This window comes from Mixophyes fleayi, chromosome 2 (genome assembly GCF_038048845.1).
Source record: "Mixophyes fleayi isolate aMixFle1 chromosome 2, aMixFle1.hap1, whole genome shotgun sequence".
NCBI lineage: Eukaryota > Metazoa > Chordata > Amphibia > Anura > Limnodynastidae > Mixophyes > Mixophyes fleayi.
Genome location: NC_134403.1, coordinates 336284941 through 336312502, shown reverse-complemented (window position 1 = coordinate 336312502; position 27562 = coordinate 336284941). Strand labels below are relative to the sequence as shown.

General features: G+C 36.8%; 1 protein-coding gene across 3 annotated transcripts in view; it reads left to right on the top strand.

Annotated features, from left to right (window-relative positions):
* Positions 1-518: 518 nt before the first annotated feature.
* The window catches only part of GLRA2 (glycine receptor alpha 2), a 148202-nt gene continuing 121158 nt past the window's right edge, over positions 519-27562 (top strand). The window contains exons 1-3 of one of the 3 annotated variants that reach the window (XM_075196995.1): positions 524-1311; positions 3208-3341; positions 21239-21306. In XM_075196995.1, coding sequence (XP_075053096.1) covers positions 1244-1311; positions 3208-3341; positions 21239-21306 — 270 coding nt within the window. In that variant the 5' untranslated portion in view covers positions 524-1243. Of the gene's footprint in view, positions 1312-3207; positions 3342-21238; positions 21307-27562 lie in introns of all 3 variants that reach the window. The other 2 variants (XM_075196997.1, XM_075196998.1) reach the window with 2 other exon arrangements.

Sequence of the window (27562 nt, the reverse complement as noted above, 5' to 3'; positions counted from 1 at the left end):
TAAGTAAATTGTTTGCATTATGATCCTTTCAATGTATAGTGCTGGGTAATATGTCAGCATTCTATAAATAAAAAAATAAAATAAAATAATAATAATAATAATAATAATAATAATAATAAATAACAAAAATAACTACTTCAAATTGCCTCTGTATCCCCAGCCCAACAGTTCATTAAAACATCCAAAATATTTTATTACCCAATCAAATGTTGTGACAAATATAAACTTTAGCAGTTGTCTCATCTCTAAATACACAGAAGAAAACTCACTACAAACACAAGTATGAATTATTTAGCACTTTGTATCCTGTGATTGAGACAATTTATATGGTACAGAACCTGCAAGCAGCGTCTTTTTCTTTCCAGACTATTCATATGATTGATTCTGTCACAGACACCGGATTGCCATACAGTGTATTCCAGGGAAATAGCAAAAGTGGACCTGTCTCCTTTGTAGGGAGGAATGCAGTCAGCTGCCTCCTCCCACCCCCATCAGCACAGTCCATAGTTGCTGTACTAAAAGCTTCTGTTCATTCTCCCACACGCCCCCTCCTCTTCTTCTACATCAGCCTCAGTGTCAGCAACAGCAGCACAGGGAGAAGTATCTGCTGCCAGTACAGAGCAGAGACAAAGCTGGGGATAGGAGACCATCATCTCCCTATACTCACACAATCACTGGGAACTACTGGAGCCAGTTACTGTCACTCCCAGTCTAAATACTAAACGGTTCACATTACCTTGCCTAAAAGTTGGGGTGGGGGTTATCCCCTCCCTAATCACCCTCATCACCTCTGCTTATGGATGCTACTGTCAATATTGGACTCTTGCTGTCAGAGCTGTCGATGTAATTGCAACATACGTGTCCAGTATAGCATCCTGTGCAACCAGGGGGACGAGGCTATGCAGGAATCCCACTCTCCGCTATGTTTATGAGATAACATTTATCTGTAGGGAGCATCAGGAAAGGAGGGAACAGATCGTCTTGTGTTTCGTCGTTTCACTGCTGCCAAATTATGAGCCTGGGCTTAACCTGACCATGTTTCCAGACCGGAGCTTGTTTTGTTGTTCCCCTTTAGTCTGTAACAATGCACATCTCCCCCATTTTTATTTCCAAGGAAAACAAATTCTCGTCGGTTTGGGGATCTAGACAATAGGAGCTCTTTCCTTCTTCCACCAAAGGCTTTTTTTTTATTTTTCTGGGGTCATTTCTGGACTATTTTTTACCTTGAAATAAATCAGGAGGAATGAACCGGCGGTTGGTTAACATTTTGACAGCCTTCCTTGCATTATTCTTTGAGACACATAACTTCAGGTAGGCAAAATAAATAATGAATTTCCTAATATTTACATACCATTAATTACTATGCTATGTTTTACATACATGTGGGATTTGCATGTTCATTGTTCACTTATTCTTGTATCAATCAACTCATACTACCATATATTAATTTGATTTTAATACAGTAACTTGCAAGAGAATGCCGGGTAATATTCCAGAACATACATTTAATCAGGTGCACGGTTCATCACTATGTCTTCCCTTCGTAATATTTGTGGTAATATAATCCTCTCTGGCAGAAGTTAATAAGTACATGAGAGGCTCCTTTTGTATCCATAGGAATGAACACAAAGCTCCACATTTAACATAAGCACCAATGGAGTCATATAATATCAAAGCATCTACCTCATTCATATTCAAAACTGTTTTAAATAAATCCAGCTTTTAAGGTTAGGGAGCTGTATACAACCTATAGCCAGTGCTGAGTTTATTTTTGAATTCTCTGCTGATTAAAAAGGAGTAATAAATTGTTAGATTATATACAATGTGTATGATGAGAGGTCCCTATGGCTATATTACATTAATAATGATATTCTGCCTGGCCTTTCATGGATTTTACATTTTTCATACATATGCAATATCTGTAAAGGTCATTAGATTCCTGTGTTCAAATAGCTGTGGGGGCTAGACTTATTGGATAGTACTTTTATGATTATGCTTTAACACAGCATAAAAAAATTCCTAGTGGAATAATTGTATGTATTTGTAATGCAATGTCTGTGTTAGTTAATCAGCAGATATATATCCCATGTGTGACGGGCATCCTCAGTACGCAGACAGGTAGGCAGCCAGGAATATCCCTAGTTATGTATTCAGCCATTCATATCTTTAAAGCTCCCGATAGTCTTTCATGCTATATATCTGTAGATTTGCACTGACTGATGAGGCGACCTTTTAAATAGCTTGTGGCGAAAGATAAGTATTTGGTTGGACGTGGCAGAGCACAACAGAATATGTCATCATTGTTTACACTTTTAACATATTTAATGAAGCTGTGATTATTCCTCCCACTTTAACTGGTTTCATAACATGAAGGCCTGGAGTTACTAAAGTACATTTTTGGAAGGAGGCTTGAATTTTAAATGGAGGTAATAAAACACTTTTTTAAAAAAAACATTGAAGATGTTCTGACGGTATATAGGTCATCTGTATTACAACGCTTTGATAAGCAGAATGTCCGGAATATATTGGAAATACCATGTAAATATATCTCTGTGCTGTCTGTGATGTGATTATTATATAATCGAATCTCCTCTGAAGTTAGAAAATTCACTATAAATTCTCAAACTTTAAATAAACTCAGAAAAATGAGCTAAATGAGAGGAAGGTGAATCATTTTGAACACATATGTGCTTCTGGAGCTTAGATGGCTACTTTGTATATTTATCACAATATATTTATATAATGCCTTCATATTCCATAGCGCTTTACAGTTGTATAGTATTTTTAACGGTTTTCCATGCGAATTCCAACTTGGAACTTGAACACAGTAAAGTTTGCTGTTTTAATTAAACAAGTTAATCATACTATAAAAGCTAGACATTTATGATTGATCAGGCAAACAGTTATAGTTTATTTTAATGTTATTTGTTGCAACTGCTGAACTTCATACTCGAACTTTGAAATGCAGAATCGAATTGGCCCAAAAATCACAATTGTGTCCTTAATTACTAAATCGTGTTTCATTTTTTGAATGCTAATAGTTTGCCTACAATTGTTTAATGTCGTTTTGTATCAGCGAGACTGTTGAGGTGTGTGTACACATGTCTGTATATCATTGAAACCAGCAAAAGTGTTTTTATTTATCCTAATGTTACATGATACTCTTGGATCTTTGGGTCTAATGCTGGCCACTGGTGGTTTGTTTAGGACGGCTTACTGTAAAGAACATGACTCCAGGTCTGGAAAATCCCCTTCTCAGAGCATGTCTCCTTCTGATTTTTTGGACAAGTTAATGGGAAGGACATCTGGATATGATGCAAGAATCAGACCAAACTTTAAAGGTAAGCTAGTTTATTAAATTAAAATGATCAGTGCTGAAAAAAACAATAAAGTGTTGTCCAAACACACATGAGAAGTAGCTATATTGTGGGCTAAACCAATATTCAAACGAACGCAGCCTTTCAATTCATTAGGGCATTATTGTGGCACAAGGCACAACATAGCTATCCCTGCTGTATATATACATTTGATCTTGGCCTCCATGCTTGCCTTATTTGAACACTGGCAAACTTTATATACATGCATAATTACGTAACAAAGTAATTACATAAACCATACTACATATAGAAAATATCAACAACATTATTTTTATATATTGTATAATATTCAACAGATCCACTTTTATTATAGCAAACATGTTATTTATACCCCAGCTTAAAACATTATCATTATTAAGAGAATGACATATAATGAGATTAATGCATTTTAAAAGAAATTTGCACTCTAAAATGCACTTTTCTTAAGAGAATATACCTGATAGTAAGGTTATAAAGATACTGTATATTATAAAAGAAAATCTTTAAAAATGTATTTTTGATCCAAACTGTATTTTTAATAGACTTTTCTTAGGGGAGAGATTTGAAGACTTATTTTACTTAACAAAGAGACAGTTGCTGACCCTTCGTGATCTTTAAATCATGAATTTTTGAAAACATTTACTAAATAATATTACATAATATTTAAGTAAGAGCATATAACAAAAAAATACTCTTCAGCAAAATTAAGGACAAGTGGTCCCTGAACCTATAAAAAGGGAGTCACAATAATACTCAGGCCAAAAACATTTGCATAGTGAATTTTACAGCATTTGCATTTTCGTCTTCTCAGTAAGAAATCTACTTTTTACTTTTTTTGTTTTTTTTACTGAAAAATAATTTTACTTCTTATTGACTGTCATTATAGTTACTAATGGTTGGCAACTGCTATTTAAGACCATGTTGTAGCTAGGACAAATGTACTGTAACCCATAGCAACCAATCAGATAATAGCTTTCAGTAGTGAAGTCAGTCAAATAAAAGCTAGTTGGTTGGTATACGATACAACACCATTGTTCTGATTTCAATAAAACTTTCAAATCCCTCAGCTAAGAAAATGAAAGACCTCTACTAATTTTACAATGTTATTATCTGTATATACTATAAGAGTAAGCAAATGAAAAAGATGATCTAGCTCTGTATACAGCATTGCATATAACAAATGGTTCACACAATTTTTTTGTAAAAAGTTTATCAAGTTTATTTTTATATTTCCCGCCCACACCGTTGTATCATCCTGACTCATGCCTGCTTAATGATGCATTATTACATTAAAATGTTCATCTTCTCGTGTATGTCTTCCAGCTGTCAATTCATCATGTGATAGACATTGTCCCAATACATTCCATCCATCCATTGCATCAACTGGAATAACATTGATCATGAATAATGGATATCTGGTACAAAAAAAAATCTTCTTTGAAGAAGAGTTCCTCAATGTCCCTTAGCAATTACCTGCAATTGTTAACATACAGTACAGTATGATTCTTGTAAGAGGAAGCTGCACAATAAAATAAAGCATTACAGCCGCCGAGAGTGAAAGAAAGAGCTGCAGCAGTATTGATTGCTTTGAAAGACTGTTACTTGGAAACAGATCCAGATTTAACATTAAGTAATTTATCACTTTTATAGACGACTGAGTATTGTGTTTGGTACTTGACATAAGCCTATTTGTTTCCAGATTATAACACATAGAAGATGCGCAAGAGATCTCAAAAGTGCTTTTTAAAGACTGATTCTGGAATCTGATATCGCTTTTTAGCAGCAACTGCTTTCAACAAGGGTGTTTTAATCACTTTCTTTGTACTACTTAATTACTCCCATTTCAGTGATTATAATCATGTGTGTATCTACCCTGTTTTACAATCCATTGAGTATGCTTGTGCTTAACCAGTGGTATCCAACTCCAGCCCACAAACCCACTTAACAGTCCAGGTTTTAAGGACATCCACAATTCAGCACAGGTGTTTGAATCAAAATGACTCATGCACCAATTACTTCACCTGTACGCAGGCAACGAAATCCTTAAAACCTGGACTGTTGAGGGCAGCTTGAGGCCTGGAGTTGGGAAACATTGCATTAGAGGTAATCTGACTTGTTTCTATGTTTCTTATTTAAGTCTCCTGGACAAAACCATGTTATAATGCAAGGGGTGAAAATTAGTTTTCTGTTTTGCACATAAGTTAAATACTGACTGTTTTTTCATGTAGCACACAAATACTTGATAGCTTATTTGTACACTGAAATTTAAAGTTGATATTTGTGTGCTACATGAAAAAACAGTCAGTATTTAACTTCTGTGCAAAACAGAAAACTAATTTTCACCCCTTGCATTATAACATGGTTTTGTCCAGGAGACTTAAATAAGAAACTTCTTAATTTAAGTTCCTTAATGAATCAGGCCCTGAGTGTTTAACTATTGCAGCCAGACTAGTGCAGCAGCTTTAAAAGGGTCAATACCCTGCTTACTTTGCAAGTGATTGTTTTTATATTATTTCATTTTCTACATTAATTCTGTATTATTTCATTTGTATATCCTAACCCTCACTTCAGAGTATGCTATAATAATAATATTACTGATACTACTAATAATAACATCAGGGATCATTACCATGTACTTATTTTACGCTGAGACAATGCAGTGGGTATTGAGACAATGGAGAACAACTGTGCTGGGAGTCAGCGTGGAACATGGATGACACAGAATTTTTTAATTATATGTAATTTATGTGACCAAATCAGCAATATTGTGCAATTAACTGTTTCTATGAAAGGCCATGACCAGGTGACATATCTTTGACTTATAATTACCCCATCACTGTTTCGGACTTCCTGTCAGCTGGGATAGCCGTTTATAATACAAGAAGGAAAGAGTGTAGAGCTCATCAATACACCTTGAAGACTGTTGTTGCCAGTGGAGTTTATCTGGAGATTAAATAAAATTGTAAACTGGTGGATTTTGCTACTTTCCTTTGAGGAATAAGGAGAAATGTTCAGATGTGCAGTTAGTTAAGTTGTTAAACACTGGCACTGTTTCTGTTATTGCTGGATTCATTTAAATGGAGTGTTTTTTTTTACAGTACACCACCCAGCCTACCCCAGCATTAAAAGATATTGAGAAACATTTATGAAAACTAGTATAGAGGAGGACTGTTCTGTTGCCCATAGTAACCAATCAGATTTATGAAAACTAGTATAGAGGAGGACTGTTCTGTTGCCCATAGTAAGCAATCAGATTTATGAAAACTAGTATAGAGAAGGACTGTTCTGTTGCCCATAGTAAGCAATCAAATTTATGAAAACTAGTATAGAGGAGGACTGTTCTGTTGCCCATAGTAAGCAATCAGATTTATGAAAACTAGTATAGAGAAGGACTGTTCTGTTGCCCATAGTAACCAATCAGATCTGTGTAAACTAGTATAGTGAAGGACTGTTCTGTTGCCCATAGTAATCAATCAGATTTAAGAAAACTAGTATACAGGAGGACTGTTCTGTTGCCCATAGTAACCAATCAGAGTTCTGAAAACTAGTATAGAGGAGGACTGTTCTGTTGCCCATAGTAACCAATCAGATTTATGAAAACTAGTATAGAGGAGGACTGTTCCGTTGCCCATAGTAACCAATCAGCTGTTTGCTTTCATTTCTTAAACTGTAACAATGACAGCTAGAAGAATTTGACTGACTGCTATAGGTAATACCGCAGTTTTCCTATGCACGACTTTTCAAAAAGGTCCAAAAATGTAGTTTAGGTAATGGAAAATATCGCTATGGCAATAAAATCAGTGTTTGAAGTGGATAGTGGCGATATGTAATGGGAATGTAAGTGAACGGAATTTGATAGTGAATGCAGTAGGAGAAGTGGCGGTATAACATACCACCATATACACCCCCACCTGCCACTGAATAAAATAATAGGAATTGAGTATCACATTGAGTCCAGACAGTTGCATGAGCCTGACACAGCCAGGTAAGAGGTTTCATTTACATAAAAGTTTCTCTGGGTCTACATGCATAAAATATAGACCTCTAAAATTATTTATATTGCTGTTAAAATTGAAAAATTTGTAGAGTGTCAGGAAGTTCCACAGTATTGTGTAATTGTAGAAATGATAATACAAACAAAGGAATGTACACTAGAAACATATCCCTGCTTATCTGACCTTTCAATGGCAATTAGTAAAAGAAAATGGGAGAAATAAAGTGCAGGAGGGCAGAAAGAGAATAACTGAGGGCAGTTATTGTAAAATGTACACCAGTTGTAAAATATAAGAGACTAGGGTAGTAGAAAATGCTGCATACAGCAGTAAGAAAAAGAAGATGAAAGTAGCAAGTACTGTAGTATAGAAGAATAAACAAAATGAGAGAAGAGGTAAATAAATAATCATGTTTAAATATATCTATGATAATTATTTCAATCCTTAACTACAACATTATTGGAGGTATATTTACTGTGTGTTTGAAAAAGTGGAGATATTGCCTATAGCAACCAATCAGATTATAGCTGTCATTTTGTAGAATGCACTAAATAAATGAAAGCTAGAATCTGATTGGTTGCAACATCTCCACTTTTTCAAGAGAGCAGTTTAGTAAATATACCCTTTGGTCACCACTTGGTCTGCCTTTAATTGATTTTTTTCTTGAAACCAGCTCCCAATACCAAGTATCTATAATTTATTCTTATTTTTTACATGTTGAATACACATAGCAATATTAAACTGTAAAAGTATTTATGCCTTTATGTAGATTAAATGATACAGCATTTTAAACTATGCAATGCTTCAAAAATATCCATTACACATAGGATAATTAGGAACTAATCAAACTAAAGGGTACACATTACACTGTACCCATGAACAAACCATAGGGTAAATTTCTAGCGGGTTTGAAAAGTAGAGATGTTGCCTATAGCAAACCAATCAGATTCTAGGGCCTGATTCATTAAGGATCTTAACTTGAGAAACTTCTTCTTTCAGTTTCCTGAACAAAACCATGTTACAATGCAAGGGGTGCAAATTAACATTCTGTTTTGCACATAAGTTAAATACTGCCTGTTTTTTCATGTAATACACAAATACTTGATAGCTTATTTGTACACTGAAATTTAAAGTTGATATGTGTGTGCTACATGAAAAAACAGTCAGTATTTAACTTATGTGCAAAACAAAATCCTAGTTTGCACCCCTTGCATTGTGACATGGTTTTGTCCAGGAGACTGAAATAAGAAGTTTCTCAAGTTAAGATCCTTAATGAATCAGGCCGCTAGTTATCAATTATTTAGTACATTCTACAAAATGATAGCTAGAATCTGATTGGTTGCTATAGGCAACATCACCACTTTTCAAACCCACTAAAACCTCACAGCTTTATAAATTTACCCCCATGTGTCAATGTTTTTCTATGCACTGATAATACTGCCTGCATTTGAATGTACCACACAAACACACTGCAGTTTAGGGTTGAGCTAGGACATTCCTCCCTCTAATTATTTCACATTTTAAATTTCACCCCCCCCATAGCACAGCATGATTTTGCAAGGTACAAAATTGCACCCTTAGCTGGAATTAATCCTATCTCTAACTCAGGCCTATAATGACATTTTATAAAAGCATAATTTAACAGTAGTGACCTTTCCAAATCTATGACTCATATCCTGATAATCCTTTTATAAAATTAAGGCACCCCCCTGACTCCTTCGGTTTACCAGTTACAGTTACCAAGAGACAGCTACAATGGTTCCTTTGATGATCTTGGCTCCATCTGAATGCCATGGGAATCCTTTCTTAGCTGTGATGTACAGTCATGGCCAAAAGGTTGGTGAAGAATAATGCCTTTTCCAGCATGATGGGGCACCTTGCCATAAAGCATAATTGATAACTAAGTGGCTCAGGGATCAAAACATCGAAATTTTGGTTCCATCGCCAGGAAACTTCCCAGACCTTAATCCCCTTGAGAACTTGTGGTCAATTCTCAAGAGGTGGGTGGACAAACAAAAACCCACAAATTCTGACAAACTCCAAGCATTGATTAGGCAAGAATGGGCGGCCGTCAGTCAGTATGTGGCCCAGAAGCTGATTGACAGCATACCAGGGCGAACTGCAGAGGTCTTCAAAAAGAAGGGTCAACACTGCAAATATTGACTCTTTGCATAACTTAATGCAATTGACAATAAAAGCCTTTGACACTTATGAAATGCTTGTAATGTTACTTCAGTATACCATAGCAACATCTGACAAAAAGGTCTAAAAACACTGAAGCAGCAAACTTTGTGAAAACCAATATTTGTGTCATTCTCAAAACTTTTGGCCATGACTGTGTAAGGTCAATGGGACACCCAAATACCCCTGTAAGAATTGACATTTAAATGCCAATTACATTACGCTACCATAGATAACAATAAGGTATTTATATATGTGTAGAAAGATAGTTGTAAGGGAATTCCTTTACATATTTTTGCTGATTAATGATTTTGGTTACAAATCCCACTTAATCAATGTAAAGATTAATAGATGTATTGATAGATGTATTTACTATTGACAGTACATGAGTTTTATCCAGTGCACTATGTGTAAGGAACATGGCCTGTCTATAAGCTTTTGGTAAGCATTTCAACGATATAACCTGTATCGATTATTTGTCACTCTCCCCTGTTCTTCTCTTATCTCTTGGCACAAACAGTTATTTTTAAAGAATTATAGCTCTGTTCTGTCTAGTCACTATTAAAAGAGCTGTTCATCTTCTAGTAAAATCAATAAGTAAATTGTACTACACCATATATGTGTCTCCTTATTGTAAATAATTATTCAGCTAATTTCTAAATACAGATCGTGTTTATTCTTAGGCAGCCTTTTTCAGTAGTTACGTTGTAACGTGATCCATGGACAGCACTTTGAAATAAGGCAGGTCTGTGCATGTGTCTAGCAATGCAATGACAGAATCAAGTGAAGCATCAGAGCAGGAAAAAGACAACAGGAGTAACTAGGTTATAATAGATTAATTGTGCTGCATTCAGTAAGGAATTACATGACCACATGACCACATATAATATTCAGCATGTCAAATGAATTAACAGAAGAGGTCATGTGGTGTAGTGCAATCTTTTATTCTGTTTGTGCTTGAATTCATTTGGGTGAGATTACTTTCAGCGCAATGTGTCTCTGAGACAGTCCGCAATGTTGAGTCTGAGATTGCTGCTCATTTTTCCTTGCGTCCCATAGAGGTGCAGAGAAACATGAGCGGAGATTTATTATGGTAATAGGCAGCAGTATGCGCATCCGAGCATCGAGGCAATGTTCAGTGGCACCTTGCACTGAACTGAATCTGACCTTTATTGTGTGTTTAGTCTTTTAGACTATCTTTACATGCTTTTATAATTCTCAACAACTGCTACTTTCTTGGAGAATCATAATGATTTTATCTTTTTTTTACTTTCACTAAAACATTTGGCACATACTTGCATTTAATAATGCATTTGTTAGTTCATGCCACTATTCCAGGCCTCCACTTATCAATTCCCACCTCGTCAGAGATTCACATATAAATTATTTCTCATTTGATTAAAGTCAACGTTTCCGACACCTATAACCCTTGCTTTGTTGCTGTTCTGCTTTACGGTTGTCTGTATATAAAACCACAGTGACCAAGGGCCGCTAGATCTCTCCTGCAGACACATTTGATACTCTGGGGCCTATTCATTTATATATTGCAAGTAAAAACAGGCATTGCACTCACAATAGGACTTGTTATTGCATCCCCAGAGATAACCCTGCTGGTGCTAAGATTGGTTGTCAATACCTGGATGGTGAAAACTTATTTAAATCATTTATAAATATGCTTTTTTCATTGAATATATATATATATATATATATATATATATATATATATATATATATATATATACACAAGTTAACCCGTGCATGATACTCATGCATTCTAGTCAAATCAAGCTACTTAAGGTGTTAAAAAGGTCCTTGTCATGCATTTGGGGCTAGGCCAGGCCTCCTCAGGGGAAGAGCGTTACTTCCCGACGCAAGCGCCCTTTTTTAACGTGGTTTTGTCCACATGTCACCACCTCATCATTTTTCTCCATCACCCCATCCTTCATCTTTATCGCCACATCTATCCAGATGTCTATCCAGACACAGGGATCTCTCTCAGCGGTCCTGAGTATCACACTCCTCTCGCTCTGTCACCCCTGGCAACCACCAACCACTCCCAACTGTCACCCCGGGCAACCACCAACCACTCCCAACTGTCACCCCGGCAACCACCAACCACTCCCAACTGTCACTTCTCCTTCAAGAAATATATATATATTTTTTTAAAATCTTTATAAACACTTTCTTTTAACAATTAACAAATTAAAAAACATCTTAGTATACCAAATTTCAGCCCTTTCTGAGTTTTTTTTTCCACACACACACAGACTAACTTATATATATTAGATATGTATATATATTAGATATGTATATATATATATATATATATATATATATTTATAATTTAAAGGTTTTTAAATTTATTTTGAAATTTGTTTAAATAAATTTGATCTATTCTTAAACTTAATTTATTTTTTAATCATGTGGAACTGAAATCCCAAATCTGGAGTATCAATACCACTGTGGCTCCTGAATATACACATTTGCAAACTCTCAGTTGCATACTCTCCAGGACTCCTAGGAGAGCAGGGCACCATCCCGCAGCCTGTCCTCTTCATTGGTGAAGTGGGTGGGGGTAGGACTAAATGAGTCATCCTGGCCCTGCCCCCTGCTGTGATTGGCTGAAATCGGTACAGTTTGACAGGGGCGGAGCCTAACAATGCATTTCACGTGGCCACCCCCCCATGACAGAGCCCTCTCCCGGATAGCTTTATGCCAAAGTTGGCAAGCATGACTTAAGTTAGCCCTCACCATTCGGGCCACTATCTCCAGGGCAGCTCATCTGTCTCAGGGAGATTTGTCTTTTGCTAAATTGCACTTAAACTGATTTTTTTTTTTCTACAATAAATACTAAAAAGACTAATTGCCATAGTTGGCTTTAAATGATAATTAGGCATCTTTAATTTCCATTTGTTACATTGCTTTTATAGTAGGTAGTTAATCATGATATTAATATGAACATAATAATGTTGGTTGTTTATGATAGTTAATCTATACAAAATCCAAATGTAGGTTTATTCTTGTTTTGAATCTATAAAAAACACTTGTACTGTACACCTGGGAAGGCTATATTTTTTCCTTATTCAGATTATTTTTTCAGATATTTAAGGTAAAGTTCCCTGAGCTATAATCTCTTGAGGTTTTTCTGATATACTGTGTGATACTGGTCCCCTAGGGAGGAATAATACAGAGGAGAGAACAAGCATTCTCTAGTGCAGATTAGTGGGTGTATTTACTAAACTGAGGGTTTGAGAAAGTGAAGATGTTGCCTACAGCAACCAATCTAGTTATTTATTTAGTACACAATGACAGCTAGAATCTGATTGGTTGCTAAAAGCAACATCTCCACTTTTTCAAACCCGCAGTTTAGTAAATATACTCATAGGTGTGAGTCTAAAGCATAGATAATTTAAGGGTTATAGCAGTAATAAAGCTGCTGCGAATACTGAGGTAAAGTTCTGAGCTTTGAGAACTGTTATAAACTGTGGGTTTATTTATTTAAACTGGCGCACCGGTAACAATGCATAAAAGGCATGGTAATCCAAATGAATTATGTGTTTGCTTTTATTTTCTAAACTGTAATAATATCTGTGTACGACAAGAGCCTCATATCACTATGCGCTATTGGGGACACTGCTGCTTCCATTATCCCGCTCTTTACCTGGGCACAGACCTATGCGATTATCGTGCAGTTCACATGATTCACGAACGTTTGGTCAGATATTGCATGAGTGTGTACACTTCAGCGATCATGCTTTCTCATATCAAAACTAGAGATGCTCAGGCTCGGTTCCTTGAGAACCGAACACACCCGAACTTAGCAGATCCGAGTATCGAGCCGACCCAGCTCTGTACTTCCGCACGCCCTCGGAATTGATAACGAGGCAAAATGTCATCGTTACATCGTCGGATCTCGCGAGTTGTGGATTCTATAAGTACCGCCCTACAAGGGCGATCCAGCGCCATTTCACAGAAGGAGTAACACAGTTTTTGGCAGTCTCTAGTGCAGTTGGGCAGTGTCATAGGTAGAAAAGAAAGAGGAGGGGTAGCAGTGTTCTTCAAAGTCTACAGTGACATTCAGGAGAGCTCCATTGCTCCATTGCTAATTGTCATTGCTGAAATACAAATAATAGGTCTGGCAGGCTTGGTCTTCTAAATTTTCAGTCACATTGTACTGTGTTATATAGGTAACATACAAAGAGGAGAGCTCCATTGCTAATTGTCAATGCTGAAATAGAAATAATAGGTCTGGCAGGCTTGGTCTTCTAAATCTGCAGTCACATTGTACTGTGTTATATATGTAAAACACAAAGAGGAGAGCTCCATTGCGCCATTGCTAATTGTCATTGCTGAAATACAAATAATTGGGCTGGCAGTCTTGGTCTAAATCTGCAGTCACACTGTACTGTGTTATCAAAATGGACTCACAGCAGTACACAGAAGACCGAAGCTTTATTTAGACAGACACAAATATAGGGAAGGGTGCATAAATTAAGGCAAGACATTCAACAAAACTTCAAACAGTGATGGAGGAATGGGTTGAAAGGGGTAAGGAAGGGGGAGACACAACCCAAAGTTTATTGAATAAACAGAAAGGTGGAGAAAGAGAAGAGGGAGACAGAAAATTAATCATCTTCCTCTTCCTCAGGACTGTCAATGGTGTTATAGTCTCTTAGCAGGCTGTGGATCAGCCTGTGACATTCCTGGATGGTTATCTTCTCCCTTTTCAAGATGAGGTAATTCCTGGCAAGCCAAATAGCGTCCTTAAAGCAGTTCATAAGGCGTCAGGCATCCTGGATTGTCCCAATGGTGTGGGTCCCAGGAAATAATCCATAAAATACCGAATGGTATGAAAGGCAAGATCTGGGCACACTGTCCTTAAGTTCATGTTCCAAGGCATCCAACTGTGCTGGTGCAGTGGGGCAGTCCTAAGAAATACACTGTGCTGTTTCCCTTCGGGTGATGCAGAAGGGGCAGTGGACATATCGGCACAGGTTCCGGGAGTATATGAATGTCTTGAAAGGCAGAACCCCTTGGATAGCCATCCATGCAATGTCTTTGTGTCTGTTAGTCAGCCTCTTAGAGGCCACATTCTCCCACACGTGTTTTGTTGTTGCAGCAGGGAGCCATGGAACAGACTCCATAACGTCTTTAGCTCTGATGAGCTTGTGGACAGTTTTTGGCTTCCACAAGTCTGGTTTAAGTCCCTGCAGATGGTGCTCCCTCACAAATTGTCCAACATCCAGGTAAAACCAAGGTGTAGTCCAGTTGTAAGGGAAGGATCTGTCCCACTTGTCCCAACCAAGGGTCCTCCAAAGAGACATGTGAAAAAAGCAGGACATGGACTTCCCAGCAGAGCTAATGTTCTTTTCAATAAGAGTTCTGCGGATGCAGTTGCAGACAAAGAAGGCTAGGAGCATGGTGGGGATATCTGGGATCCCTTTCCCACCTTTGAGGGTCTCCTTATGCATGACCGCCCTCTTCACTGTATGTATTAGCTGTAGAATTACCACAGTTATCCAAGGAACGGGTGGAACGATCAAATGAACCAAAACTGATTTCATGATTCATTCTCAGTTTCACTGTACCGTGTATGTGCTCAGGGTGACAGCGATCTCCTCGTCATCATCTTCCAAAGCTTACTCTGCAGGGGCCAGTGGCACATCCATTTGTTTTCTCAGATCTCTAAGCTGTTCTTTAAACTTTAAAATGTTTCATCCTGCCTTATGCCCTCCTCTGTATTATTTATCTGAAGCGCAGTGTATCTCTCATGTACAAGTTCTCTTAAATCCGGAATCTCATCCGGTGGATCACGTTTTAACTTAAATACGGCCTTCTCAACTGCATTTATATATTGGTTTAAATCTCTGTTCAGTGCAGCGTATTCCAACATGACAGATTCCATGCTGTCCACATGTTCCGGGTCACAGTCTATCTGCAGCAGATCTAATGCCACTTCAGTTGTAATATCCATTCCTGTGTCTACATAAGTTTGGCAGTTCTTCAGGGATGACAGGGAGGCAACCACAGAGGAGAAGGAGATTAAAAATGCAGCACGATCAGACATGGTTTAATAGTGTAGAGTTCATTGACATCACTGTTAGGCTTAAGACAGCTAAGCTATTGTTAGCTTTTTTTGTGGGGGTCCAAACAAACATAGCACTTCAGCCACAAAAGTGGCACTGCTTGTCGGTTGAGTGCTTGCTTTGTTAAACTGTATATGTCCTTTTCAATATCTTACATAAGGGTGTTTGGGAGGGCCCAAGAACATTTCCATCTTGCACCACTTTTCTTTTCTGCCACTGCTGTGTGGCGATGTTTCCTAGATGTGCTATGAACTGCCGTGTGTTTGTGCCATTGCTCTGTCGCTTACCATCCAGCCAGGTCGCTGCAGCCTTTGTTCGAAAGTGTAAGAAAATAATATTGTGACCTGTGAGATGGTCAAAATTGACTGCAAATGACAAGATTATGTGATTTTAGAAAAAAAATGGGGATCCAAAACCAAAACCAAAACACGCAAGGGCGGTTTTGCCAAAACCAAAACACAAAGTTAATCCAGATCCAAAACCAAAACCAGAATACAGGGATCAGTGAACATCTCTAATCAAAAGACATTGCATCTGTTAATTTGGTGTTGTTAAGTTCCTAAAGATCCCAGTCAAAGATGGAACAATCTCTTTTCATCAGATGATTATGGGAGTTGAAGAGCACAGATCTGAAGGTAAATTGTGTAGGTGTGTACTGCTGAATCGGCATGCTCATCTGGACTTTCAATCGTTGGAGATCGTTAGAGATGTTGACTCTGAAGTATGATTGCATAGGTGTGTAGCAGCTTAAGTCTGTGTCTTCCTGCCTCCTCACACTCTGCCCGTGTACAAAACAGAATCACACATCACTCTCTCCCACAGGGTCAGCACATGTATTTCTTTAAATAAAATGTGCTGCTGTGACTATTCCATTGATCTGATTGGCTACAGGTTGTTCTATACCTGCCCACTTCAAAACTGGGGACAAACAGTGAAAACTGATAGCAAAAGGGTATTCTGACAGATTGCTATTGATTACAACACATTTTGTGCCAGTTACTTATGCATCAGTTGTCATAAATTTTTACATGTAAGTTCAGTGGTCTCATAATAAATATATTGTATTTTCTCTGTCATGGGGAGAAAACTTCTAGCATTACCTTTTAGTTAGTAGGCAGGATATTAACACTTTACCCCCATAGATAGTAGTAGAGTGATGAAATATCACTACCATTATTGAAGATTACAGAGCCCTGCTTTCTCAACTTTGATAGTTTCTGCCTATTGCCTGTAATGAATCTCTGAGGTATCCAGTATTAGAAATGAGCTATTTCAAATTCCTTAATAGTGCTAATGCAAATGGCTTCAATATCATCTTTATTTCAAGAGTGATGTAGTAATACATTGAGTATAAATTTGCTTTAAATGTGCTTTAATGTAACTTTCAATTTCAGTGTACAAATAAGTATCAAGTATTTGGGGTGTTTTATTTCAGTGGGGTGGTTCTTATCAACAAACTTGTAGGAGGCTCTATTATGAAATAATCTGCATGATCAGTAATTTTGATATATCATAAATCAACAGCGCATTTGATCAATCTCACCAATAGTAATCACATTCAAAACATAAAATCGTTACTGATTTGCGCAGGTTTACTGCTCCAGGATCCAACCACAACATAGGATCAAAATACCAGGTGCAGAGTAAAGATAGGATGTAGAACTTAATGTATTGAGTATAATGATTATTGAGCTTACATTATAAAAACAATTGTAGATCGATGTGATACTGAAGCCTACATATTATATCTCATGGGTTGACTGTGGGCCATGAAGATGAAAGGCTCTCTGCGTCCTGTCAAAAAATATTTGGGAGTTCCACAACCTCATTACATAGTAAACCCATTCAGCACAATTTGGCCAACAATGTTGTCAGGGGTATCAAAGCCCTGATCATATGTACAACATTAAGAGTAGTTGGATTCCCGCGTTGCAGATGTGCTTTCACTACGTCCAGGAATGGAAAGACTTTCTCAGCTATCAACCATATCCAGGGTTTGCTCTCTGTGCACGGAGCACCAGCTGACTAACATCATGTCCACTGAAGTACTTCCATCGCTCATATTTGGTTACATCCAGAAAAGCTTTGATGATATTTAATTTATGAGTTTTTACCTTTGTTATATTAAAATTTTATTAAATAATACATATGAGGTTGTTCAGATCATTTCTAGGTCTGGTCCCTGAAAGCACTAATTGGTTTTCTGCGAAACCCCAGTGACATTATGATAACATATAAGCTGATCAACCATACCTGAATGACCTAAACAACCTTTTGTGTCATTTAGAAACAGTCAAGATCTTCTGGATCTTGAAGAGCTTCTTCAAGTTTCAGAAGATCTGGAATGTTTCTGGGCCATATTAGACATTTCAAAGATCACATTCCAAGATTGTAACTCTCCTTTACTAGACTAGATCCACCACTGTCTCCCCAATGAGAGAAGAGGCAAACAGAATTTGCGGATCCTTTCTATCCTACCCCATTTTGAATGTCAATACAATTGCTTGTCTTTACCTGTGTCAGGAAGTTAGCTCATCAATCTTGTTAATTCTTTATAATTGCATTTTACCACCATTTTCCCTCCATTTTTTATTACTTTTTCATTAGGGCAGGCATGTGGTGCTTCTGATATATAATTGGTGGTTAGAGATAGTTTGGGTGGTGAGTTATATAACAAAGAGTCTGAGTCTCTTAACTCTCTGGCAGTAGTGACTTGGTGATTTTTCAACACCTCACATATGTCATAATATGTTGCAGACCAGTGATTAGTAAGCCCCATGGTGGGGTTTGACCTAAATCATTTGCATGTGATTAATAACTGCTGCATATGTGAAGGAAGAAGAATGAAATGTGAAGGATGCATTTGTTACTTGCTTACGTACTCGGTTCTAGCACCTTGACGGCTTGTGGTGGCATATGAGTGTCCCACGTAGGTTTTGGAAACGTATTTTTGGAACTGCAGGAAACCTTACCACCAAACATGTAACAGTAGGCCACAAGCCCCATATTGCAGTGAACAACCACTGCTGTGTGTCTCCAAGTACCGACGGTGATAATAAAAGATGAACCATTCATGGACCACCTGTGGGCTGGAGTAGGCTGCAAGCCTGGAGTAGTAGACTGGATGAGGTTGTTCAGGTTGGCCTCATGTTATGAAAGGTTGGGCCAGAGTGCATGCTTGGTGTTGTATGCTTCCTAATAAAGTTCTTTGGTCTACTTTGTAAGAATTAGTCCACGTGTGGCCGTTATTCTTGGCAGATAGACTTCACTAGTAAAGTAGCAGTTTTGCCCCAAGTCTGTAGAAGGTTTTATGCCCCATGTCTGTAGAAGGTGCAGGTTCAGTAACTTACATTAACTATGGTGCCATGCAGAGAAGGGTTGAGGTACAGTATCCAAATGGGGTCTGAATAGCTGGGAACTTTTTCAGCTAAGGAATTTAAGTGAGAGTGGTGCCAGACAGTGGATTGGTTTAAGCGCTTAAATGGAGACCATTATTAATATGCTTCAGGCTGTACCCCTGTTTGATTGCTTGGCATGGATTATTTTGGTTGAGTTTAAGGCCACTTTGGCAGAGTCAACTTATCTTGAGCCAAGGTTGATTTGGCATAGTGGTGAATGGCAAATGGATCAATCTCACTATGCTATTATATGGTTACTAACCTTTGTGTTAGGCTGAGCATGGTTGATTGAAAACTTGTGCAGTTGGGGACCCACTGCACATAACCTCAGATCCAAAGAGAACATTCTATTATAATGTGATTGATAAGTCTCTTTAGTTATTGAGTAAAAACTTGATAGGCAGATGCATAACTTGTCTGCCAGGAGCAGAGAGCAGGTATCAATTGTAACAACTCTGTTCCAGAAGGCAGAGCGTTCAACTTGAGTGGTTCTGATGACCATGAGGGTAGATTATTGGGGAGACTGTCTGTGGTTTGACAAACTTCTGTATTCGGTGTATGGTGCTTTTGTGTTAGGTTGGTAGTAGCAGGCACTGTGTTGTTTCCTCTGAACTGTGCATATAAATGGGCAGCACAGTGGCCTAGTGGTTAGCACTTCTGCCTCACAGCACTGGGGTCATGAGTTCAATTCCCAACCATGGCCTTATCTGTGTGGAGTTTGTATGTTCTGCCTGTGTTTGCATGGGTTTCCTCCGGGTGCTCCGGTTTCCTCCCATACTCCAAAAACATACTAGTAGGTTAATTGGCTGCAATCAAAATTGACCTTAGCCTCTCTCTCTGTTTGTCTGTGTGTGTATGTTAGGGAATTTAGACTGTAAGCTCCAATGGGGCAGGGACTGATGTGAATGAGTTCTCTATACAGCGCAGCGAAATAAGTGGCGCTATATAAATAACTGATGATGATGATAAATATAAAAACGGCCATTGTTACAAATGGGATGGTGATTACATTATAGATACTAAAGGCCTCTGATATGATAAATAAAAACTACGGCATGTATACATTTATTTAATAGAAAATAAATAGAACATTGTGAGCATGTTAAAGACACATTAGTTTCAAGTATTAGATCAATGACACTTGACACCCAAAATAAAATAAGTAGTGGTTCATTTTAGACTGAAGCTGTTATGTGCCACATTGGCAGTATGGTTTTCTGTTTAAAAGTTATGGTAACCATGGGCATACTCCGTTTTATTAGAGAAATAGCTATACCCTATTTTTTGTTTCTATCCTTAAAAAATATTTTAATGCAGGCAACAAATTGGAGATGAAGTAAATAAAAAGGGATATCCAAAAACATGTGTCAAGTAATGAAATGATCAATGTTATATTTGTATTCTTCATGCATTTATTAACTGCAAGTTTATCCATGTTCTTTGTTTGAAAACGTAATTATGCTAACCATTATAAAAAGCATGGTATATACTGGATTGATTAAGGGAGCAAGCCTTGCATTTCAAGTTGATATTCAGAGTGACTTTGTGTGTCATTGATTCACCATCTGTATCATTCGATTTTCTTCTTACATTAAATACATTTACAAATGTATTTTGTTTCTTCCATTAATGTGCCATTATATCAAGCCTGCAGATTCCAGAGCTTCTCTGATCAAATTCATAACTAGAATGTAAGGCACAATGGTTTAAAAGGTTCATAGGCTTGTTAAAAAGATGCTCGTATTAGATGGCTAAAGCTCCTACATTTACTTTCCCATTACAGTACATTACCGGCATTATATACTCTGCATTACCTCATTTAATGTTTTCAGCTAGCCAAACATTTCAAAAAAACAAACCAACATTTTCATTTTTTATGTTTTAATAAAAATGTAAACATCCATTATACTTTGAAGCCATGCTTGTTATTTGTTTGTGAAATATGCTTTTTTTCTTCCTTTTTGGTTACCTCGGAATCTGTACCAGCTTGTACAGATTAGTCATTCCTTTTTTTTGCTTCCATATGTATTGCAACGTTCTTATTGCATTCCACAGGTCCTCCAGTAAACGTTACTTGCAATATTTTTATAAACAGCTTTGGATCAGTTACAGAGACTACAATGGTAAGTGTCGTTCTGCACTGGCTTAAGCCAGATGAAAATGAATGTATTTAATGAACACAACCTGTCATTTTTTTTCCTTTTGTCTATTGTTTTAACTTACAGGTCCTCCTGTAAATGTTACCTGCAACATATTTATCAACAGCTTTGGTTCAATAGCAGAAACCACAATGGTGAGTGGGTCTTACCATTGAAACTACCCTGCCAAGAAGATGGACATGTCAGTGTAGGTTAAATTCTAGGTTTAAATAAATTATAGAGACTGGTTAAAGTCAGCAAAAGAACTACTAATTTATTTTACAAGAAATAATTTTAAGTCTAAGTAAAACATATAAGCCTGTTAAACCAAAGGCAGCTGATTAGTATATTTAAATTGACTGTACCCACTGCAAGTCTGTGGGATATATGTTTCATAAATGTTCCTTTCAAATGACAACTAACCACTATCTCAAGATAAGTTTCAAAGAAAAAGTAATTATAATGTTAGAACTTAAAAAAAAATATCCCCGTGAGCACTTCAAAATTCTCTTTTAGAATTTCAGTCCAGAACATATTTGATCCAGAAATGCAATCAAATAAAGAGCTAACATGTCCCCGTCTTTGCAGGATGTCATTCAATGTGATTAAATGTATGCGCTTCCAATGCTTGACTTAACTTATACATAGTCCACTCATTGCATTTTACTGCATACCTCAAAATGCACAGACATCTAGATTTATCAAACAGTGGAATTACATCCTAGGTATGGGAATCTCTCAGTGCTATCTCTCTGAGCTGTAAGAAGTGAGATATTTTCATACTTGAGATAAATTTCCACCATTTGAAAAATGTAGATTGTTTATCCTTCTTTTGATTTGTATCACAGGTTTTTTTTTTTCTTTTTGGCAAAAAAACAAAAATAAATTATAAGCAGAACCAGTTGTGGCACTGTGTAATGTGAGTTGTGAGACTACAAAACTACAAAATTCTATTCATCTGCTAATATATCCGGAAACCTGTTATACAGAAAGTTCCTAAAAACAGAAAGGAAAAAAGTCAATAATTGCGCTGCTTGTTGATAATGACATCCACACAGAGATAATCACCTCCTACTATAGGTACTGTGAGGAGCACTGAAAAACAGTTTAATGAGGCGGTAAATACCAAGGGTGGAGAAAGGGGTATTTTCAAATATAAAAACCATTAGAAAATGCCACACACCAATCATTATGGGTAATAGATCCAATTCTTGAATAGACTTTAGAATTACAATTATAAACTTGTACTGCATACTATTAAATGGGATAAATCCTTAATTTATTAATTGGTATTGCCAAATAGTTTTATAAAAAGAATACCATAGGGACCTCCACACTGAACATCATGCGTATCCCATTTTTTAGAATGCAGCCCACATGTTAATAACCTTGGTCTAGACTCTAGAAGTTTACTCTAGACTCTAGAGTAAACTTCTGAAACTTAATATCTGATTGGACACTATCATCATCATCATCACCATTTATTTATATAGCGCCACTGATTCCGCAGCGCTGTACAGAGAACTCATTTAAATCACTCCCTGCCCCATTGGAGCTTACAGTATAAATTCCCTAACATACACACACACAGACAGAGAGAGAGAGAGACTAGGGTCAATTTTTGATAGCACCCAATTAACCTACTAGTATATTTTTGGAGTGTGGGAGGAAACCGGAGCACCCGGAAGAAAACCCACGTTAACACGGGGAGAACATACAAACTCCACACAGATAAGGCCATGGTGGGGAATTGAACTCATGACCCCAGCGCTGTGAGGCAGAAGTGCTAACCACTTCACCACCGTGATACAGTGTGGTCATGGTATGGGAAAATAGTTCTGCAACAACTCTATTTTAATGCCATATTGTTTTTGTTATAAATGGTCAGTATTTTACTGTAAATACATGTTTTAGTCCATATGATTAATGAACACAGGGCAACATGTCCATTGTAATTTTATGTCCTTAAGATGTTGAATTCTCACTTGGATAAATTAGCTGTGTTTCTATAAAGTCAGGAAAGCCACTTAGAACTCTATACCTTAATCCTTTATTTAAAAGAACAATATCCAATTTCTTAATATAGTTTAATGTCTCTTTATTTTTCGAGAATTATTCCATAAAAAAAGGTGTGGTTAGGTTATTCAGCAGAGCACCAAATTTCTCTGTCTCTTTTACATTCATTAACATGATTGGGGCACGGAATTTGGCTTCCTCAGACATGGCAAAATAAGATAAAATAAGAAATGGTTTCAAAATATAGATTTTTCAACCATATCACAGCACGTTTATGGTGGGATAGAGTATGCAAACCTGGTGTAAAAATTTTGACGGTAGAAAAGAACATATTGGTCCATTTGAATTGCTCTTGTGTTTTTGTTTTTTGTTTTTTGTGGGGTTAATATCTAAGTCTTAACAATAACAATATAATTGTACCTTGCATTTTTTTTATTATTTTACTGCATGAGTTCCCACTACAAATGCTGACAGACTATTTCATGCAACTATCCCCTTTTCCTGTAAAAATAAAAATCTTCCTTATATACTTTTCAGTCATTCTCGACTCAATTTGAAATTGTATCTCCTTGTTCTAAAAATCCTCTTAATTTTTTTTAAAAGACTGCCTTCCAGAACTCTAATAATATGGTATAACTGGGTGTATGCACAGCAGCGTTGTGATCACATGACATAAGCCAGGAGCCAATCATTATGGTTCCTTGTCATGTGATCTCTGTGACCATTTTGTCTGTGATTGTAAAATATTTGTCTGTATTCTTGAGGGGCGGATTAGCATTTTAGATTAGATGTTAGATAGTGAAGGGTTGGTTGTAAAAGGTTCTTACAAGTTAAATGCCAGATATAAGTTTTTAGGTACTTTTATATCTTAAAAGGCAAATTAAAAAAACAGTTTAGTATTAGACTGTCCATTCTTCATTTTTTTTAGTATTTAGCAAAGAGTTATTGAGAAGTTAAATAAGTGTTAGGAATATAATTTTAGGCAGTTTTATAGGATAAAAACAAATAATTGGTAGAGATATTAGCAAAGGTTTAGTGAGTGATTACATAGTTTTTAGGAATAATTCATTAATAATTGTACATTTAAAACAAAATTAAAAAACATTGTTAGATTTGTTATAAGCTAGATTGACACCTAGGGGTAAATGTATCAAGCTAAGAATTTTCTGGTGGGTTTGAAAAGTGGAGATGTTGCCTACAGCAACCAATCAAATTCTAGCTGTCATTTTGTAGAATGTACTAAATAAATGATAGCTAGAATCTGATTGGTTTTTCAGACTATTTTAGATTTTTGTGGGTAGTTAGGAAAGGGCTATTAGTTACTTAGCTGGTTACTAAAAAAAATAGATTATCAATATAAAACATTTAAAAAGATATAATATATTAGTTTAGTATTAGCTTGTTTTATAAATGTAAAAAATAAACATAAATAAATAACTATTGGTATGTGCTAGCATTTTAATAATTGATTATTAGTTGATTTAGTTTTATATGTATTATCTAGCAATTATAATATAGATTTTTAGCTTCTGAGGTCACTTTAGTTGTGGTTATTAGTTACAGTAGTTATAAAGTGTAGTGTGTAGTATAACACACAGGCCGCGTAGTGCTGAACATGGTTATGAACTGCTTTGTCTGTCACTAGAGCAGTGAGGATAATTCAAGTCCAGAGTTTGAGCTAGTAGGGAATAGGTACACATTAATGGTTACCTCTAGCTCAGACTATGTGGAGCCCCCAGCATAGAGTAAGCACCAGCAGAGGGGTGCATAGGAAAATGAAACAGGATGCTAGTGATAGCAGTGCATTGCAGTAGCGTGCATGTCTGATGGACAGTTGAGAGTGGGGTACAAAGCAGACAGTCCCAGAGATGCTGCAGTCTTGTGCCAGAGGAAATTCTGACCCTTTGTGGTTACTCCCTAATTTATGGATCTGATTATCTTGAGTTTTTACATTTAATTGTAGAGCACATAAAACTGCTCAGCAGTTCATAGCTGAGAATTCCACATTTATCTGTGCAACTCCCCTGTTCTGAAGACTCAGTTATTTATTGCACAAAAGCTGAAAAGGTTTTTGGTACTCACTCTTAATATGGGTATTACCAGTGGTGAAAGTGGGCCGGTATACCGTAGTATGCCATACCACCACTTATACTGCCTGCCAAGTAAAACTAAAACTTTCCTTTCACTTACATTTTCCATGCCGCCACTTTCTAAATTTACATTTTGACCACAAGGCGTTAGAAAAAAAAACACAGAATTGATGTCTTACTGGCCTATTCATCATTTGTCCACCAAGAAATGACCAAAGCCATGATTGCCTATATAAAGTTAGACTTCTCGCTTTAATAATTTACCATGCTCCCCAAAAATATCTCCACTAATAAATCTCTCTTATTTATTTAGCAGGCAGGCTAGATAGAAAATATACATATAACACATATGTATATGAAACACTAATAGGCATGACAGGTGTGGTGTAAAGATGTACAAATGATGTGAGAGGGGAACTGGATACAGCTATGCTTTTTGGATTTATGAGGGGCAAGACCACATACTTTAGCTCTCTGGGTACCCATCGTACACAATGAAAATATAGTCTGATACCTTATTTCATCAAAAGATGGTTACCGCCTATGTGGACAAACCTTACACAAGTATTTCACTTTTAACCATCTCTACAGAGGGGTCATTGTGGTCTGCGAAACAATGAGGGCAAATCACAAAGGCATCCGACAGCGCCTGGTTAATACAAAATTATAAAGGGGCGAGTTATCTAGTCTCCCCAGCCTAATTACTGGACCTGAAATATAGACGGAGACCATGACATGTCTACACTTCTGAATGCAGTGATTTTTTTTTTTAGGTATTCCTAATGTTCTGGTACTTCACACAAATCATGGGATATTTGTGCTGAGAACCAAAATGCAATGTATTTTTTCCCAGGTCCCTTCCATGTGTCTAACCAGCAAACAAAGGGCACACGTATCCCCCCACATAGGGCAGAAGTACCATAATACGCCTTACAGTGTGTTTCCTTAATTTCCCGTGCTGGCTGTGTGAAACATGCAAATTTTTTGGAGCCTAATTCTATTCGGTAAAAATTCTGACTAATCATTCCTACCAACATTTATCCAAGAAAAACGAGGACAAAATAAATCCTTGCAAGACACGTTCCCAATTCAACAAACAGCTTTGTCCGAACAAGTAAAGTAAAAAATAGGTTTTCTTGCAGAATCGATAATATTTACATTACTTAATTGCATAATAAAATGCTCACACAACATTATTAATAGGAGTTAATTATAAAGGGATGTATAACTATATTGGAACCGAAAGGGCATACAAATTGCAGCTTTCGCTGGTCACAAAATGTTTGGTATAACAGAGAACAGTGTGACTACAGATCCCTGCAGCCCCCAAATTCCTGGCCGTTATTATAATTTTAATTAGGGGTACTACAGAGTGCTTCTTTATTTGAATGATATAGTAAAAATATATTTGCAATTGTGTGCACACCTACATGTTTATAATAAGCACAAGTCACAGCTAGGGCTTTCCTTATAGTTCTATGAAGAGGCACACTTTTCTTACTGGATCCTTATAAATTAATGAGCCCTATTGTCAATATCTTACATGATTAGTCATCATAGATAATGCGAGCACATTTATTTATTTACTTTATTAGGGGGCGAGTGCTGTGGTTTGGCCTAAACTACATGTGGATTAGGGGTTTGCATTGAGGACATTAAATGCGGTTTGAGCAGTCTCCAAACAACACAATAGTAAATCCTGCAGTTTGGGACTGAAAATCACATCCAATGTGTGTCAGTTTGCAAACCACACCAAAAACCTCCATTATTAAATATATCCCAATATCCTTCACTATGGTGGCCATGTTGCTATAGAGTGACAAAAGAAAATATACTTCCTATTTGTGCAAACACCGAACGATACTTATACAATACTTATACCTTCTCTCCTTCAGTCCTGTCTTTGTCTTTCAAGTTTACCTCTACTAATAAAACTGCACAGAATACACACACAAAGAGTTCTCTATAAGCCCTACAATTTGCCCTGCCCCAGCTGCCCCACTCCTCTCCCCCATCCCCCAAATACAGCAACCTGTCATAGAATCTTCTCCCATAACACAGCTAAGTGATAGGCTGATAGCTTTCCTTCTCTCAGTGAAGAAAAGAAAATAGATAATTAAATAAAAACTAAGTATACCAACACATAATCACAATGGTAATTACAATTCTAAATGGTTTAATTTCTCTGACCTCTTCTGTGAAACTTAAGGATAATATGGATAATGTAACAGATGTAATTTTGCTCAAAAATATAATGATATTTCTGATTAAAAACAAAACCAGTTTTGTCAACACTGCGAATAAA